The sequence below is a fragment of the Myxocyprinus asiaticus genome, chromosome 11, assembly GCF_019703515.2.
Source record: "Myxocyprinus asiaticus isolate MX2 ecotype Aquarium Trade chromosome 11, UBuf_Myxa_2, whole genome shotgun sequence".
NCBI lineage: Eukaryota > Metazoa > Chordata > Actinopteri > Cypriniformes > Catostomidae > Myxocyprinus > Myxocyprinus asiaticus.
Genome location: NC_059354.1, coordinates 42,915,583 through 42,931,442, shown reverse-complemented (window position 1 = coordinate 42,931,442; position 15,860 = coordinate 42,915,583). Strand labels below are relative to the sequence as shown.

The following is a 15,860-nucleotide window of genomic DNA, read 5'->3' as shown; positions in this document are numbered from 1 at the left end:
GTAGCAGTGATAGATACACTACATTACACTAGGTGGAGAGTGTCTTGTTCCTGATTACTGTACCCCACTGGTCTGTTCCGAGGCTTTTTTTTTTTTTTTTTTTGTCACAGACAAACAGCCTTTGCTCATCTATCACCTGCTACACTGGCAGTAGGGTTGTAACAATACCAACATTTTAGTGGTTGATACCAGTAACAGTGAAATTTCAAGATTCCTGATACCAATTTTGATACCACAGCAAAACTAAATATGGTATTGAACACACTCATTTGAAAAAAGTTAATTATACATATTAACCAATTTAGTTAGCACAACAGCATGTAGCATTAATGTATTTTTCAGATAAGTAATTATTAAGTATTGGTTTTTCCAAGTAGATATTCAAGTAAACAGTTCGCAACCAAACTCGAATGGCTTTCTTTCCTCCATGGAAAACAAAAGGAGACACATGGTAGCCTCAGCCGCTATTCACTTTCATTGGATCTTTTTTATTTTCTTACAATTAAAGTAAATTGTGACTCAGGCTGTCACTCTGCTTTGGGTATTTCACAGATAAAGACTTTTTTGGGGTTTTTTTTGGGGTGAAATATCCCTTTAACACAGAGACATTATAAGAGGATGAGACAGACCACTTGAATATAAATAAATGGGAGAGATCAAAATGCTAAATATGATGGCTGTGGTCCCACCTTAAGAGCCAACCAGCTTTTTGATAAAGGCATCACAATGCTCAGTATTGTTTCTATTTTTAAGTAAAAAAAAGCCAGTCGCCTGTTTGTTTACTCAAGAATTTGTATGCATATTTGATGTACCAGCCTGAAAAATACTGTTTTTATTGTTGTATTGGACCCATTTTATATGAGGTGTCTTTAACTCCTATGTAGTTAAGATTTGATACAATATAATTTTTATTTACACACTTGTTGTTGCATTGTACTAACATTGAAAGAACATGCATTTAATTACATCTGTAGGTACACTGCTAACCTTAACCTTAACCCTAGCCCAACCATTACCTTAAACCCTAACCCTAAGCCTACCCGTACCTCAACCTCAGTAGCAACAGATGTGAATCTTGAAAGAACAGCATGTAGTTACACAATAAATACATTGTATTGAATGCATTTTAGTGATTGTACATAATCGTTCAATACATATTTTATAAAGTAGGACTGATACATTGATTTGATTTTAGTATCAACTTTGTACTGAAGTACTGGTACCCCTTTGTCTCTTGCTCTTCTCATAACCAAAGACAGTGAACACAGATGAAACTTTAGCAGCTCAGACAATCAAAACAGTTTTGTTTTTGTTAAGGATTCATTAAGACATCCTAGAAGCGCTGCCTTGAAGCAGACAGGTTCTCAGCCCAGAACAGAAAATGACTCTGGTGAACCAGAGCGTAAAACAGCACTGACAGCATATAAGAGATGTTCTTTCTCACAAGATGTTTGATGAATAGCCAAAGGGACACAAACAAATTCATTGTCTTTAAGGGAAAACTGATATAGTGTTTTCATTGTAGTATATTCGGTGCAGAAGAACAAACAATTGCTATGCAAAATGTCTTGAATCCAGAAAACCCAACCTTTTAACCCTGGAATTCATCAAAGCCATAAAACTTAGAGACTGACAAAATGGCATCCTTAAGTCTGGCATGGCCCAGCTAAATGAGATGAACCACATCTGGTCAATAAAATGAACAAAAGAGACTTGTCCAGAGAACATACTCCCTGCAAACCCCAGGAAAAGCTAACACACACTCCTTTTATCCTTCGATACAAACCAATTCGCTACACTTGAATTAAACTGATCAGGAGATCCTGAGACATCTGATAATTATTCTGCGAACAGCAGCTAAAAAAGAATTCCCTTTGTTTCATTCATTTAGTAACACACGAACACTTAAAAATGAGACATTTCCTGTGTCACATGCTAAAAAATTAATTATCAAGACACAGAGCTAAAGCAGGCTTCCGTGTGAGACCCTCATGTTTGCATGATTCTAATAATAAGTCTCTCATCTTAATCCAGGAACATTTCACACCAAGTCACAGTACTTCACTGAGTTAATCCTCTAAATGCACAGAATCTATGTGCTTTGCCCAAAATGTACACAATACCTAGCCTTGCTAGATAATTCTAAAAATTATGTTATGACCTGTAATCACTTATAACTGACAAATTAATGATTAAAGCCTGATGTACCCTTTAAAATATGTGTAGTGATTTGTAATCACTTATCATTGACAAATCGATGATTATAATCTTTAATCTTGTGTTATGTAATTTTACTAAGAATGGTAACTATTCATGATAAAGCACATCATGTTTACTATCGTTGAGATTTTTTCAGCATTTCAGGAATGTTTATGTTAATTAATTTTTGAAATATTCAGTTGTATCCAAGATATAAAATGTATGGTTAAAATGAACTATTTCGAACAGGAATTTTTAAGAATTCTTTACACAAAGAATTGTAAATCAACTTTGAAAAGGACAGACAAATTACCATGTGACTCCAAAAAGTTACTTCTGACTGGCTCAGGACACCTTTGGGGTGTGGACGGTCTACACTCAAAACTTTGGTACCACGGAGTTAAGTTCTTCTCTTGCTCCATGCTTCCACATCCTCTGCAACTCTGCATCCTCCACGCTCTTGCCCTCATGGCTTGCAGCCTCGCCCCGGTGCCCCTCAAGTTCCATGCAATGTAGAAATCCAGGAAGGCTCAGAGTAAAGCTCCGAGGAAACCCTTCTCTTCACTGCGCTACAACCCACACACATGACAGGGATCTCCATGCGGAAGGCCTCGCTTCAAAGCCCTGCCTCATCATCGCAACAGACAACAAACTATCCACGATCTTAACAGAGGTCCAAAACATTGATGGAACCACCAGAACTTTCTACAACAAGACAAAGAACCAAGCAACACAAGGAAATGCAAGTACATCCACACACTTTGCTGAAAGTACTGGTGGTCTCTTTAATATAATTTGAGTTACCTGATTCCAAATTGAGTTAGACTGAATTAAGAATCAATGGTTCTCAAGGCATTGTCTACAGACTCAGTAAAGTTCATTTTCTCTGTATAGATCAATTCTAGTCAAGCTACTCTGTTCACTTTACTCACCAACCTGTTTCATGTTTGTATGTGTTAGATTAGTTTTTATGTTTATATTAGCAATAAAGTCTTGTTTGTATTCAAAGGTTAATTTGACTGTGGTATATTTTGATAAATAATCTTGTCACTTGATTTTTTTTCAAAGATCTGGCCCTAAAGCTATGCCTATAATATTTGTGATATAATTTTCAATAAGCCATGAGAATAATATTACTCCAATAAGAGAATTAATCATAATTCCCTTATTAAAGCAAATTCCTTACAACAGAATTTGTGAGCAGATTCAACGAGACGTTATATTAAGATTTTAATAGTGTAGAATTTTATTCAGACAAATAATACATTATTTATAATTTATCTTTCTTATAATGGTTGTCGAATGCGACTAATTCCATTATAAATTTCCCTACATAATGATGGAGGTACACGAGCACTTTAATCCGTATACATTCGCAAAAACCAACATTTCCTACATCATTGATCCATCCATTTAGAATGTATTTTTAAGACCTCTGGAAATTTGTTTTTTGTATAGGTAAGGTTACAGTGTTCATGCTTCTAAGCATTAAAGTCAACATGGAAATTTACCCTATTTGATGTCCTAATGCACATCCCTGTTGTTATATTGTGCATCATGAATCCCTGGTGTGCATTACTTAAGATACTTAAAGTATTTCTTTGTAACCTCTTATCAAAATGTAACTACTTGCTCGACTTTTAAATTTTTACAGCTGACGCATGAATGCCTCTAATTTTTCAACCACTCCCTTCAAATCACCTAGCTCCATTCTGGTATTTTATTCATTTCATATTGACTCTAAGCACTTTGTGCAAGTTATGTCATTTCTAATTCTTATTCTTAACACAAAGATGCAACATACCTATGTAATAAATAAGTTTATCATCACCTTTGTACTTTAACAAATATTGTTCCTTAAAGGTGAAGTTTGTCATTTCTGTGCCACTAGTGTCACCAACAGAACTGCAAAAATTACTTTTCAAATAGGTTTCCTGAACACTCCCCCCATCTCCCATTGGTCATTAACAGACAGGCCCAACCCAAACTAACACCATTGGTTAAGTCATTGTTTTAATTTGGGCTGTTCGGATACCCAATCAAACAGAGCAGTGTTTAGATTTGTGAAAAAAAAAAAAAGCCACAGTGTTCTTTTTAGGGACATTAACCTACAAACGGCTTACATATATACAGTATATGTAAGCCAGAAAATTATATCACCTTTAAAATAAAGATTTCATATTTATATAGTTACGTTTCTTTTTTTTTCTTTTTTCTTTTTTTGTAGTCTACATGTAAAAAAATTAAGTGTTAAAGGGATTGTTCACCCATAAAATTTAATTGTGACAGGTAGAATGTTTATGGCAGAATGCCTCAGTCACTATCCACTTGTATGGGGGAAAAAAAGTGAAAGTTAATGATGTCTGAGCCTGTCAGTCTTTCACACTCACATTCTGTCTAACATCTCCCTTTTTTTCTACAGAAGGAAGTCATATGGATTTGGAACAGCAAGAGGGTAAGCAGATAATGTCACAATTTTCATTTTTGGGTGAACTATCCTTTTAGGTAAACCAGCATAACAGTAAATCACACAGTAAAATGTTTTATGGAAAAAGAGGTTCATAACACATACCTTGGCATTGTACGCTATAAAATGCTTAGCCAGTGCTTCTGGAGTGTGCATCCATGATTTATCTAGAAAGAGACAGAACATTATTAACCTAATAAGGTGCTTTATGAACTAAGAAAGAATCTGTTTATTGGCAACCAGTCTACAAGGAGTCTGTGTTTTTATACAAAGAATGAAAAAAAAAAAAAAGAAAAAAAAAAAATGTTCCCCTTTTTAGACAATCTTGTCAAACATTACAACACATTTCAAAGAATGGGGTTTGCATTTCATGGAACAACACTGCTGGAAAATCACTTAAAGTTGAGAGAGAAAAGCATGCAGCTTTGCAATTAGCATTTATTTCAAGTTCCGCTATAGTGTCATTTTACCATGATGCTGTTATCTCCATTCACAGGCTCATAGAGGGCGAGTAAATGATGATAGAATTTTCCTTTAAAGTCCTGGTGTGACGGTTAAATAATTTCAAAGACATTAACAGCCAAATGCCTGTAGACAAGAAGTCTTGCAGCTAAAGCTGCACTGTAGATCAAACAGACTCGTCAGAAGTCGAATAGCTGAGACTGGCCTCCAAGGAGTTCAGACAGGCGGGGCAGTTTTGATGGACAGAAGAGACAGCCATGCCTTTGCCTGTGTGACAGCTTGGAAACTGCAAGCCCTAAGTGTGACAAACAAGCCACACGAGTCACGACATACTGTTCGCCTGCTGTTTCACTCTGCATCAACACCCTGAGTTCATTAACAGAGGTGGTCACACCATGGCTGTGTTTGAAACCCAAGGCAACTGTCTTGCTGCCTCGATGCCCAGTTAGTCAATGTATTAAAGGACAGCGTTCAAGTATGAAGGTACCTCATACGGATACTGGTTTCAGAGCTTCCAAGGCACCATAATGTCACATCTAATGATCTAAAACAAATTCAAGTGAGCTTTAGCGATAACCAAGCAAATATTTAAAGTCTTCAAAGTAAAAAAAAAATAATAATTATATAAACATGCTGTATATATGCATAGTGCACAGACCAATTTCAGCCCCAGTAACACTAGGACTCAAACATGCACAATTATTTCGGACACCACAACAGACAGGATATGATGTCACACTTGAGGTCCCTCTTGTTTTAATAAATAATATATCACAAATAATATTATATTCAAAGTGATCAAATAAACTATCTACTCACTTTGCTTAAAAAAAAAAAAAAAAAAACAGCATTGAAAAATGTATTCTTTGTATTGCTCCAAGAGGTCAGTGTGTGACGTTCTGATCTTACAGTTGTGCTCAAAAGTTTTGCATACCTTGGCAGAAATTGTGAAATTTTGGCATTGATTTGAAAATATGACTGATCATGCAAAAAATAAATAAAAATAAATAAATAATAATAAAAAAAAAAAATTCTTTCATTTAAGGATAGTGATCATATGAAGCCATTTATCATCACATAGTTGTTTGGCTCCTTTTTAATTCATAATGATAACAGAAATCACCCAAATGGCCCTGATCAAAAGTTTACATACCCTTGAATGTTTGGCCTTGTTACAGACACACAAGGTGACACACACAGGTTTTAAATTGCAATTAGTGCCCGTGTATAAATAGTCAATGAGTTTGTTAGCTCTCACGTGGATGCACTGAGCAGGCTAGATACTGAGCCATGGGGAGCAGAAAAGAACTGTCAAAAGACCTGCATAACAAGGTAATGGAACTATATAAAGATGGAAAAGGATATAAAAAGATTTGCAAAGCCTTGAAAATGCCAGTCAGTACTGTTCAATCACTTATTAGAAGTGGAAAATTCGGGGATCTCTTGATACCAAGCCAAGGTCAGGTAGACCAAGAAAGATTTCATCCACAACTGCCAGAAGAATTGTTCGGGATACAAAGAAAAACCCACAGGTAACCTCAGGAGAAATACAGGCTGCTCTGGAAAAAGACGGTGTGATTGTTTCAAGGAGCCCAATACGACGATACTTAAACAAAAATGAGCTGCATGGTCGAGTTGCAATATGCCACAAAAAAGCCCGGTTACAATATGCCTGACAACACCTTGACACGCCTCACAGCTTCTGGCACACTGTAATTTGTATTGATGAGATCAAAATAGAGCTTTATGGTCACAACCATAAGCGCTATGTTTGGAGAGGGGTCAACAAGCCCTATAGTGAAAAGAATACCATCCCCACTGTGAAGCATGGTGGTGGCTCACTGATGTTTTGGGGGTGTGTGAGCTCTAAAGGCACGGGGAATCTTGTGAAAATTGATGGCAAGATGAATGCAGCATGTTATCAGAAAATACTGGCAGACAATTTGCATTCTTCTGCACGAAAGCTGCGCTTGGGACGCTCTTGGACTTTCCAGCATGACAATGACCCTAAGCACAAGGCCAAGTTGACCCTCCAGTGGTTACAGCAGAAAAAGTTGAAGGTTCTGGAGTGGCCATCACAGTCTCCTGACCTTAATATCATCGAGCCACTCTGGGGAGATCTCAAATGTGCGGTTCATGCAAGACGACCAAAGACTTTGCATGACCTGGAGGCATTTTGCCAAGATGAATGGGCAGCTATACCACCTGCAAGAATTTGGGGCCTCATAGACAACTATTACAAAAGACTGCACGCTGTCATTGATGCTAAAGGGGGCAATACACAGTATTAAGAACTAAGGGTATGGAGACTTTTGAACAGGCTTTTGTTTTATGATTGTGCCTTTCTGTTATAACCTACAGTTGAATATGAATCCCATAAGAAATAAAAGAAATGTGTTTTGCCTGCTTACTCATGTTTTCTTTAAAAATGGTACATATATTACCAATTCTCCAAGGGTGTGCAAACTTTTGAGCACAACTGTATATTGGTCACACACCTTCTTGTCATCTGAATTCGAAGGTCAAAGTTACTACAACTTTTGTTTGTGAAATTTCTTCGCATGAGCTTGCATTAACAGTCTCCCGTGTTCGGTTGCGTTTCAATGGGTGTGAATGGAGTATTTATAACTCTTATAACTCTTCAATAACAATTATAACTCTTCACACTCTAATAATTTATTTAAAATCTGCTTTAATGCACAACAAATGTGAAGCTTTTGACCGAGTGTTACGCAACGGTATTCTGGACAATAGCCATCAAGCCATTTACAAGACAACAATGACCAATTAATTTCCAATTAATTTGTATGATATAGATTGAAACTTAGAACCCTGAGCATTCTGTTGGTATTTCAAGAGAGCACTGGTCAATTTTAATTAAACAGAGTGCTCAACAATTAATTGTAAATCTTTAGAAAAAGAAAACCCAATGAAAGTTTTATTTTATTTATTTATTTACTGATCTGAAATGTTAATGACTCTGACTCAGAGGTCATGAAATTGAAAATAAATATAAAATTACAAATGTAATCTCTTTTTATTATTATTTATTTATTTAGCCATATCCATTACACCATAACATTAATACAATAAAAACTCTTCCTTACCCATTTAGATAGGCCTACATTATACAGAGCAAACATGAGAGAGTTAAAAAGTTAACACACACACACACACACACACACACACACACACACACACACACACACACACACACACACACACACAAAGTAAACAGCTCATTAATAGCAATAAAATACTTCAGCAATAATTCTGACAAATGCTCAGCACTGATGCTGCTGCTGTGTCAAACTAAATTTCTCCTATGGGGGATAAATAAGTTACATCTATACATCTATCTATATACTACATATATGGTATACTATCCATTCCCATTTTAAGGTTCACATAATGAACTTCACTATTCTTAAAATTGGATTCCACTTTTTATTAAATTTCTCTGGTTGACTATTTACATTGTACATACTGAATGTATACTGTATATATACTGTAAATATATATATTTAAGCAATATCACATGAGCAAGAGTGCTATATGGCCCTACATCAGCACTGCTGTGACTCGGCCGTAGGTAATCACAGCAGTGCTGATTTAGGGCCATATAGCACGACTGCAAGTGTGATATTGCTTATATACAACAGTTCAATGAACAAGTAAATTACAAACAAATGAGGAAAAATTGAGTACGGTCAAAAAAAACACGCATTTGTGCATGGAACTACTTTCTAGTAGTTGGATCAGATGGATCAGAATCTGCCGTTGCTTGTTCAAACCAAATTATGCGTCCAAGCCTTTGTTAGCATTTAAAAAATTTCACTTTAGAACTAAAATAAAGGCTTGGGCTGTTTCTAACAAGTTATTGGAGAAACAAGTGTGTGTGTGTGTGTGTGTGTGTGTGTGTGTGTGTGTGTGTGTGTGTGTGTGTGTGAGTGAGTGAGTGAGTGAGTGAGAGAGAGAGAGAGAGAGCGCATGTGCGATCACCTGTTGATGATGCTGTTGTCTGTTAGTCAGCTTTCTGAAGATAATGTCATTTTGGTGAAATGCATCCTATTTTCTCAGTGGAAAAAGAGCCATCCAAGTCGGGGTATTCCTCCCTATTTCACAGTAGCCGGTGCGCAAGAGTCTTTCACTATAGAAACAGCAATCTCCTCCGCCATTTTGTCCTCTCCAATGTGGAAAGTCCAGTAAGAGGTAAGCGCCTCTCAGCTGTGATGAGTCTTAATGCTGAAGTTGTTAGTTTAAAGCTGTTTAAAGCTATTTCCTAGCTTTAGCAGTGTAGTAGTAATACGAGCGATCACAGAGAGCTTTTGAATATAAACACTGAGTGACACTAACTCACTTCACATCTGCACTGCTCTAACACTTTAGTTTAGAATGGCACGAACACAAGCGGAGTGATACACACAGTGAAGCGTCCGAGTGCTGATGGAGTGGGACCATCAGTACTCATGTAACATCTCTAGTACAATCAGATTCGAGGACCGGACCTAACTGTTGTATGTGTGTTATGTATATATATATATATATGATTTTTTTCTGGAAGACTATGTGATAATTAATTCCACCATTGTATTAATTAATTCATTTCATTACTTTTTATTTCAGACACATAGGTCCATATCAATTAATAATAATAATAAAAAAAAAAATTAAAAAAAAAATAAAAAAAAACAAACAGCACGTAGACAACAACACAAAAATGTAATCATTAAAATTAACAGTGATTAAAACACATTCAGGCTTTTGTTCCAATGTTTCCAAAAACAAGAGGAATACCTTGTGTCACTTAATGTGGGGTCAATTAAGGCCATTATGATTAAATTTTTAGAATCAATTAATCGACACAAAGTTATACATACAATTCCTCAACACAGCATAAAAGGTGAGAACATTGTTAGTCACAAACATATGGCTTGCACTTGTCCATCTTGGGAACTTGAGCAAAATTCTAAATGCATCATTAAATGCCACCTGAAACTTTTTCACATTTGCTTTACTATACCTGTAACACAAGTGGGCTGTATAAAGTGAAGTACAATAGGCTCTAAAAAGGGCTATTTTGACATCATCTGTACACATATGAAATCTGCGTGCCAGCATATTTGCTTGTGCATACAGTTTGCAACATTGGTGCTACAAATCATCATCATCACATAGATCGTTTCTGATGATGTGACCCAAATATTTTACTTTGTTCACCACATTTAGCACTTGGTCTGCCATATAGAATGAGGGAAAATTTTGATTCTGATCCTCCTTGGTTTTAGCTATCATGACAATACTCTTTTTAGAATTAAATTTAATGTCATAGTGCACACCAAAGCTTGAGCAGACTCTAATCAGTTGCTGTAATCCAGCACTATAAGGAGACAGAATGACTAAGTCATCAGCGTACATCAAATGTTTAAGACTCTCCCACCATACATCCAGTCTACTCTTTAAATTTTTAGAAAGATCATCCATATACAAATTAAAAAGAACAGGTGACAATATTCCACCTTGTCGGACACCACTGGTCACAAGGAAGGGTGCAGATATACTGCTTCTGGTTTGCAAGGTTTGATGCAAATACCAACAATGCAAAATCCTTATCAAATATGGGGAAACCCCTCGCTCTTGTGGTTTCATAAAGAATTTGCCATGATTCATTCAGTCAAAAGCTTTAGACACATCCAGGAAACACATAAATATTGTAGTGTTATGTATTTTATACTTACAATTTCCTTCAGTGCATATATGCACAAATCTGTGCCATGTTTACTTTTAAAACCAAATTGATTGTCAGTGGTTATGTATTCTTGAAGCCTATCCAAAATAATTCGTTCTAATACTTTTGAAAGTATGCTAGCCATGGCAATGGGCCTGCAATTTTCTATGCTGGATATTTTACCAGTTTTGTCTTTGACTACTGGCATTAATAAAACAGATAACAGAGTCAGGTAGTATGCCATGCATTAACAATCCAGAAAAACACATAACAAGTAACACTGAGATTCTCTGGCTAGCATCCTTCAGATGTTCTGCTGTTACTTGGTCAGGGCCACATGCTTTGATCACTGCCAATTTCTCAATGGCATAGCACTCTTTATCAGGTCTAATAACCACACCATCATTGTTAAGAACACCAACATTAAATGAATCACTCTTAACACAATTAAAAATATCCCTATAATGTTTTCTCCATAGTTCGGCAATACTCTCAGCCCCAGTAACCCCATCAATACTAGATGGAATTTTTTGGCCACTGAGTTTGCCCTCATGGCCAGCTCATTTCTTTTGATGAAGCGAACAGCATACTTAAATCTAGCATTTGCATGTTTCTTGTGTTCACACTCTGGACCATGCCTAGCTTTTCCTGCTAAAACCCAGAGTTCAGACACATATTAATTCCATCCTGCCCTGAAATTATGTTGTTTAGCCCTTTTTTGGCAGAATGATCTACTACCATTATTTAGACAATTCACTATTTTATCATATATTATACATAGATCACTATTATGTTTTTGGTTCTTACAGTTAATGTTGCCACACATAATAGCATCAAGCAGTATATCAGTATTACTTAAACTGTTATAAGTCAGTGAATTGTATTGGCAGAGATCATCTTCTGTAAGTCTTGCCCAATCTAATTTTCCACTTTGTTCATGGTTATCATAACTGATCAACTCAGGTAGAGACAGGTATGTGGTCTGTTGTGGCCAGATCATACAAGATCTCAACTTTCATTAGACAATCATGAGCATCAGTCGTACATATACAGTGATCCAGCCAAGATGTTGTATGCCATGCTTCAGTGGTATATGTATAGCTATCTACTGGCAACAGTACTTTGCTAGAAAGAATCAAGTTTCTATCTTGACAAAATTGGATTAAATGTTGACCAAATAGGGAGTTATTATCTGCGATTTCAGCATTCATGTCACCCACAACAAATCTACTCTAATATTCTAACTCTAATATTCATAAACCACAATCATAACTTCAGTGCAGCAGACGCCCCCAGCCTCAGACACACGCAAATTCCTTGTGGCTATAAGTGTTTCTACATCCACTGTCCAGTAGTCCTGGGTTTGCGTGCCTCATAAAAATGACGTACAAAGATCCCTTCTGGCCAGAGCTGTGGCTCATACATTTCGCCCTCCTCATTGCACTCAGCGGTTACTTTAAAGGAGCTATACCGACTTTGAGCAGTGTCTATCTTTTGACAAATTACATCACGGTGGAGTTTGTCTTTCAGATAATTAGCCAGTGTCTCTGAGTCTAAATTGGGCAAGAATTTTGTAGCGAAAATACTCACCAGCCTAGTCTTTATAACTTGTATGTTTCCCCCAGCACTAGTTCCAACAATGCCGCTTGGCTTCTTCTCTCTGGGAGGATTCAGACGGGGTTTGGACTGTATAATAGCATTTCCAGTGACATGTTTTAGATGGCGGCCCTCCTTCACAGGTGACATTGCTGCGTTGCTATTCCACTCCACGTTCGGGGCTCCCTCCGCTGCGCCGGCACCCAGGACCGAGGCTCCAAGCATCCGAGCTACACTCTCCAGACCCCCGACTTTGGGCCTCCTCCCTGACCAGGTTGCTTGAAGACCGAGGCTACAAGGACCTCGCCACGCCGGCTCGGAGCTTCCACACTAACCTGGGAAATGGGTGCACATCCTCTGCTTGAACCAGTTTGCTCAATCACGTACAAGCGTTGATTTATATCCGCTGTTACCATACAAAGATCTTTGCAGATATTTGTCTGTACAGATATAGCCTGTTTCATAGTAGTAATGTCTGTGCTTAATTGTTACATTTTCCGAAGCAGGCAAGAAATGTCAAGGCTGTTGAAAGTCACAGGCGGAAGTTCGTCTAAATAATGAGACAAAGCGAGGGATGTTTTCACAAACCTCGTTAAGTAATTTCAAACAAATCTTAATGTTATTTACATCTTGCAGTCCTTTTTGTGCTACAAAGCGTTGAGTTGAGCTTGAGCAGAGTTCAAAAATAACTTTCTTAGAGCTCTCAATCCACTCCGACCCAAAGTGGTTCACAGTCAGTAGAATAATATCGTCTTAGAGTCTTCATTTTAAAAACGAGGAAGTTTAAAAATTCATCTTCCACAATAATTTTGCAATCAACAGCCATGTAGATCTCTGGTTTTATTCGAGATTTACTCTGAGCACCTCTATCAGCTGCCTCTGCCATCTTTATTATAAAATACCAGTTTGAATGTGTTTGAATCTAGTGTTGATTGTGTTGTCACTCCAGTCATTGTGGTATTGATGGTGCCTTTACTGATTTTCAATTTCGTAATATACACAATCTTAGTAGCAGCAGTAAACATCAAAATGGTGACAAAAAGTCGAGGATCCATTACTGAGAACTTTATAGTTGTTGACATTAATGCAAATATACAATTCAACCATTCGATATACGATTCTATATAGTATGTGATCTCTTTAAAATGTCAATTGTGTTTCATAGACAACAATGAGATTTAATGGAGGTTTGTAGAAGAGTTTTGTTTAGCTATTTCAACAGAGCAACAGACCCCAGTAAATTCATTTCTCCTATAGAGTTTCTTAACACTTCAAACTGCACCGATTAGCCAAGATACTAAAGTCCTGAATCAAGTTATAGATGGAACCTGTCCATGAGCTGTAATGTTAATTATCTAGGATCAAGCCAATGAAGTTTGTATTCTGATCACTCTCACTCTCATAAATCCATTGCTTATTGAAAATGTGCCTGTTTTCTTCTTCCACTAACTGTCAGGACATAGTGTCCCTGCCGCTGAGATTTCTCATAGGGTGCATGTGATTCATAGGTCAAATGAAGAGCGTACACCTCAAAATGTCACAATATGCCTGTGTGCACAGTCTCAGAATGGTAGGTGTTTCTTAGTGATCACAGTGATGCTGAAGCTAAAGCTGATCACAAAATGTCAAGAGAAATGCATTGTTTGTTCTTCTATTTTTAGAATAGTAAATAATATAAATGGAGGATGTGCAATAACAAAGGAATTTTTTTTTTTTTTTTTTGAAAGGTCATGACAGAAAGCATTGAATGTTTACTCGTTTGTACATTGAACGGCTGTGAATTTCTAATTATTAAACAAAAAGCTCAGATTCTAAATTCTGATTAGATGAGCCTTGATCGATATTGTTGTAAAATGCTGGTGAATGCACAAATGTGACCACAGATTCTATTAATGGAATATCAAGGTCAAATCAAGTTAAGCTCAATCAACAGAATTTGTGGCACAATGATGAATACCACAAATATTAATTTGGACTTGTCCTTCCTGCAAAAATCTGGGTTACAGTAAGGCACTTAATGCCGGTTTATACTTCTACGTCGAACATTGCGCTGTAGGCTCCCCATTGCGGCGGTTTGCATTTAAATTTCTGCACTGGTGTGTCTGTGTTGTTCTGCGAGTACACAGCCAAAATACTATTGTATTGACAGAAAAAGACTTAATTTCTGAAATAAGTATACATTTCATTAATAAACAAAGGCAATGCAATTTGTGGATTCAAAAGTATTTATTAATTTCTTGTAGCATTAAAAACGAGGTCATCAAAGTATGAAGTATTTAGGTACATATTTATTATGCATGTTGCCTGCCATGCAGAGAGAAAATAAATTAGGCATAGACTGTATGCTTGCTTTTTAGTCGCTTAAATAATAACAAATACAAATTGTGGAATTTTTTGATGCTTCATGCTGAATAAAAGTTTATCAAATTAATAAATAACGTCTCGCTTGACCAACACACACAACGGGTGTCATGTTAAAGGTTAGAATCATTACAATGCATACAGGCAAAATAAACAACTCTTAATAGTTGGTTTTTTAAATCTGCTGAAAAATTAGAAGTGTTCCGATTTCATAACTTATGAAATACGATTATTTACTGTACACAATACTGTCAAATATATGGTCAAAGCATTGTACAGATTGGAAAGTTCTCGAGTAGAATACAACAAATATTATGTCACTCACATACCAAATATATATCAAGTAAAAGCCCAGAATTTATAAATTGTAAAAAGATGTGTCTTTTGTTGCATTTCTGCTTGTAATGTAACTACTAAAAATAAACAGAATATAAAAACAGCAGATGCTCCTAAAAAAAATGAAACTAGTCAAAACACAATGTCACACAATCACTGACCAGTGGATAATATTAGCTATTAATATTGGCCACTTAAAACAAAACAAAACACACATTGCTGACAACCACACAGTTGTGGTCTGCGTCAAAGCAAGCATTGTTACATTTTTTATTTTGATATTTATTTATTTTTATTTTTGAACTATACAGCACAAATGATACACAAGTTTTAATGTAGAAGAATTAATGTAAGATTTTTTAGAATTATAAGCTTCAAATCTCTGCCTTTAAACCCTCAGAAAATTGGCCCCATTCTCTTCCATTGTAGGTGCCTCACTGTGAAAAGGAGGAAAAGGAAAGACAAATAAAAATAAATATATATATATATATATATATATATATATATATATATATATATATATATATATATTTTTTTTTTTTTTTTTTTTTGTGGTAATCAACGTTATGCCACAAATGCTGTCGATTAAGCATAACTTGCATTGAAACTGAAATACTTCTTTAATGCATCAAGTTGCAATGTTGTATGGCAACCATTAATAGCCCACCGTTAAACTTATGAACTACCGGTGTGTTTTTTTTTTTTTTCCCA

General features: G+C 36.2%; 1 protein-coding gene across 3 annotated transcripts in view; it reads right to left on the bottom strand.

Annotated features, from left to right (window-relative positions):
• LOC127447919 (PTB domain-containing engulfment adapter protein 1) overlaps positions 1 to 15,860 on the bottom strand; it is an 89,243-nt gene that overhangs the window by 14,886 nt on the left and 58,497 nt on the right. For all 3 annotated transcript variants that reach the window (XM_051710127.1, XM_051710126.1, XM_051710128.1), the window contains exon 3: positions 4,772 to 4,833. In XM_051710127.1, the coding sequence (XP_051566087.1) occupies positions 4,772 to 4,833 (62 nt within the window). The remainder of the gene's footprint in view (positions 1 to 4,771; positions 4,834 to 15,860) is intronic.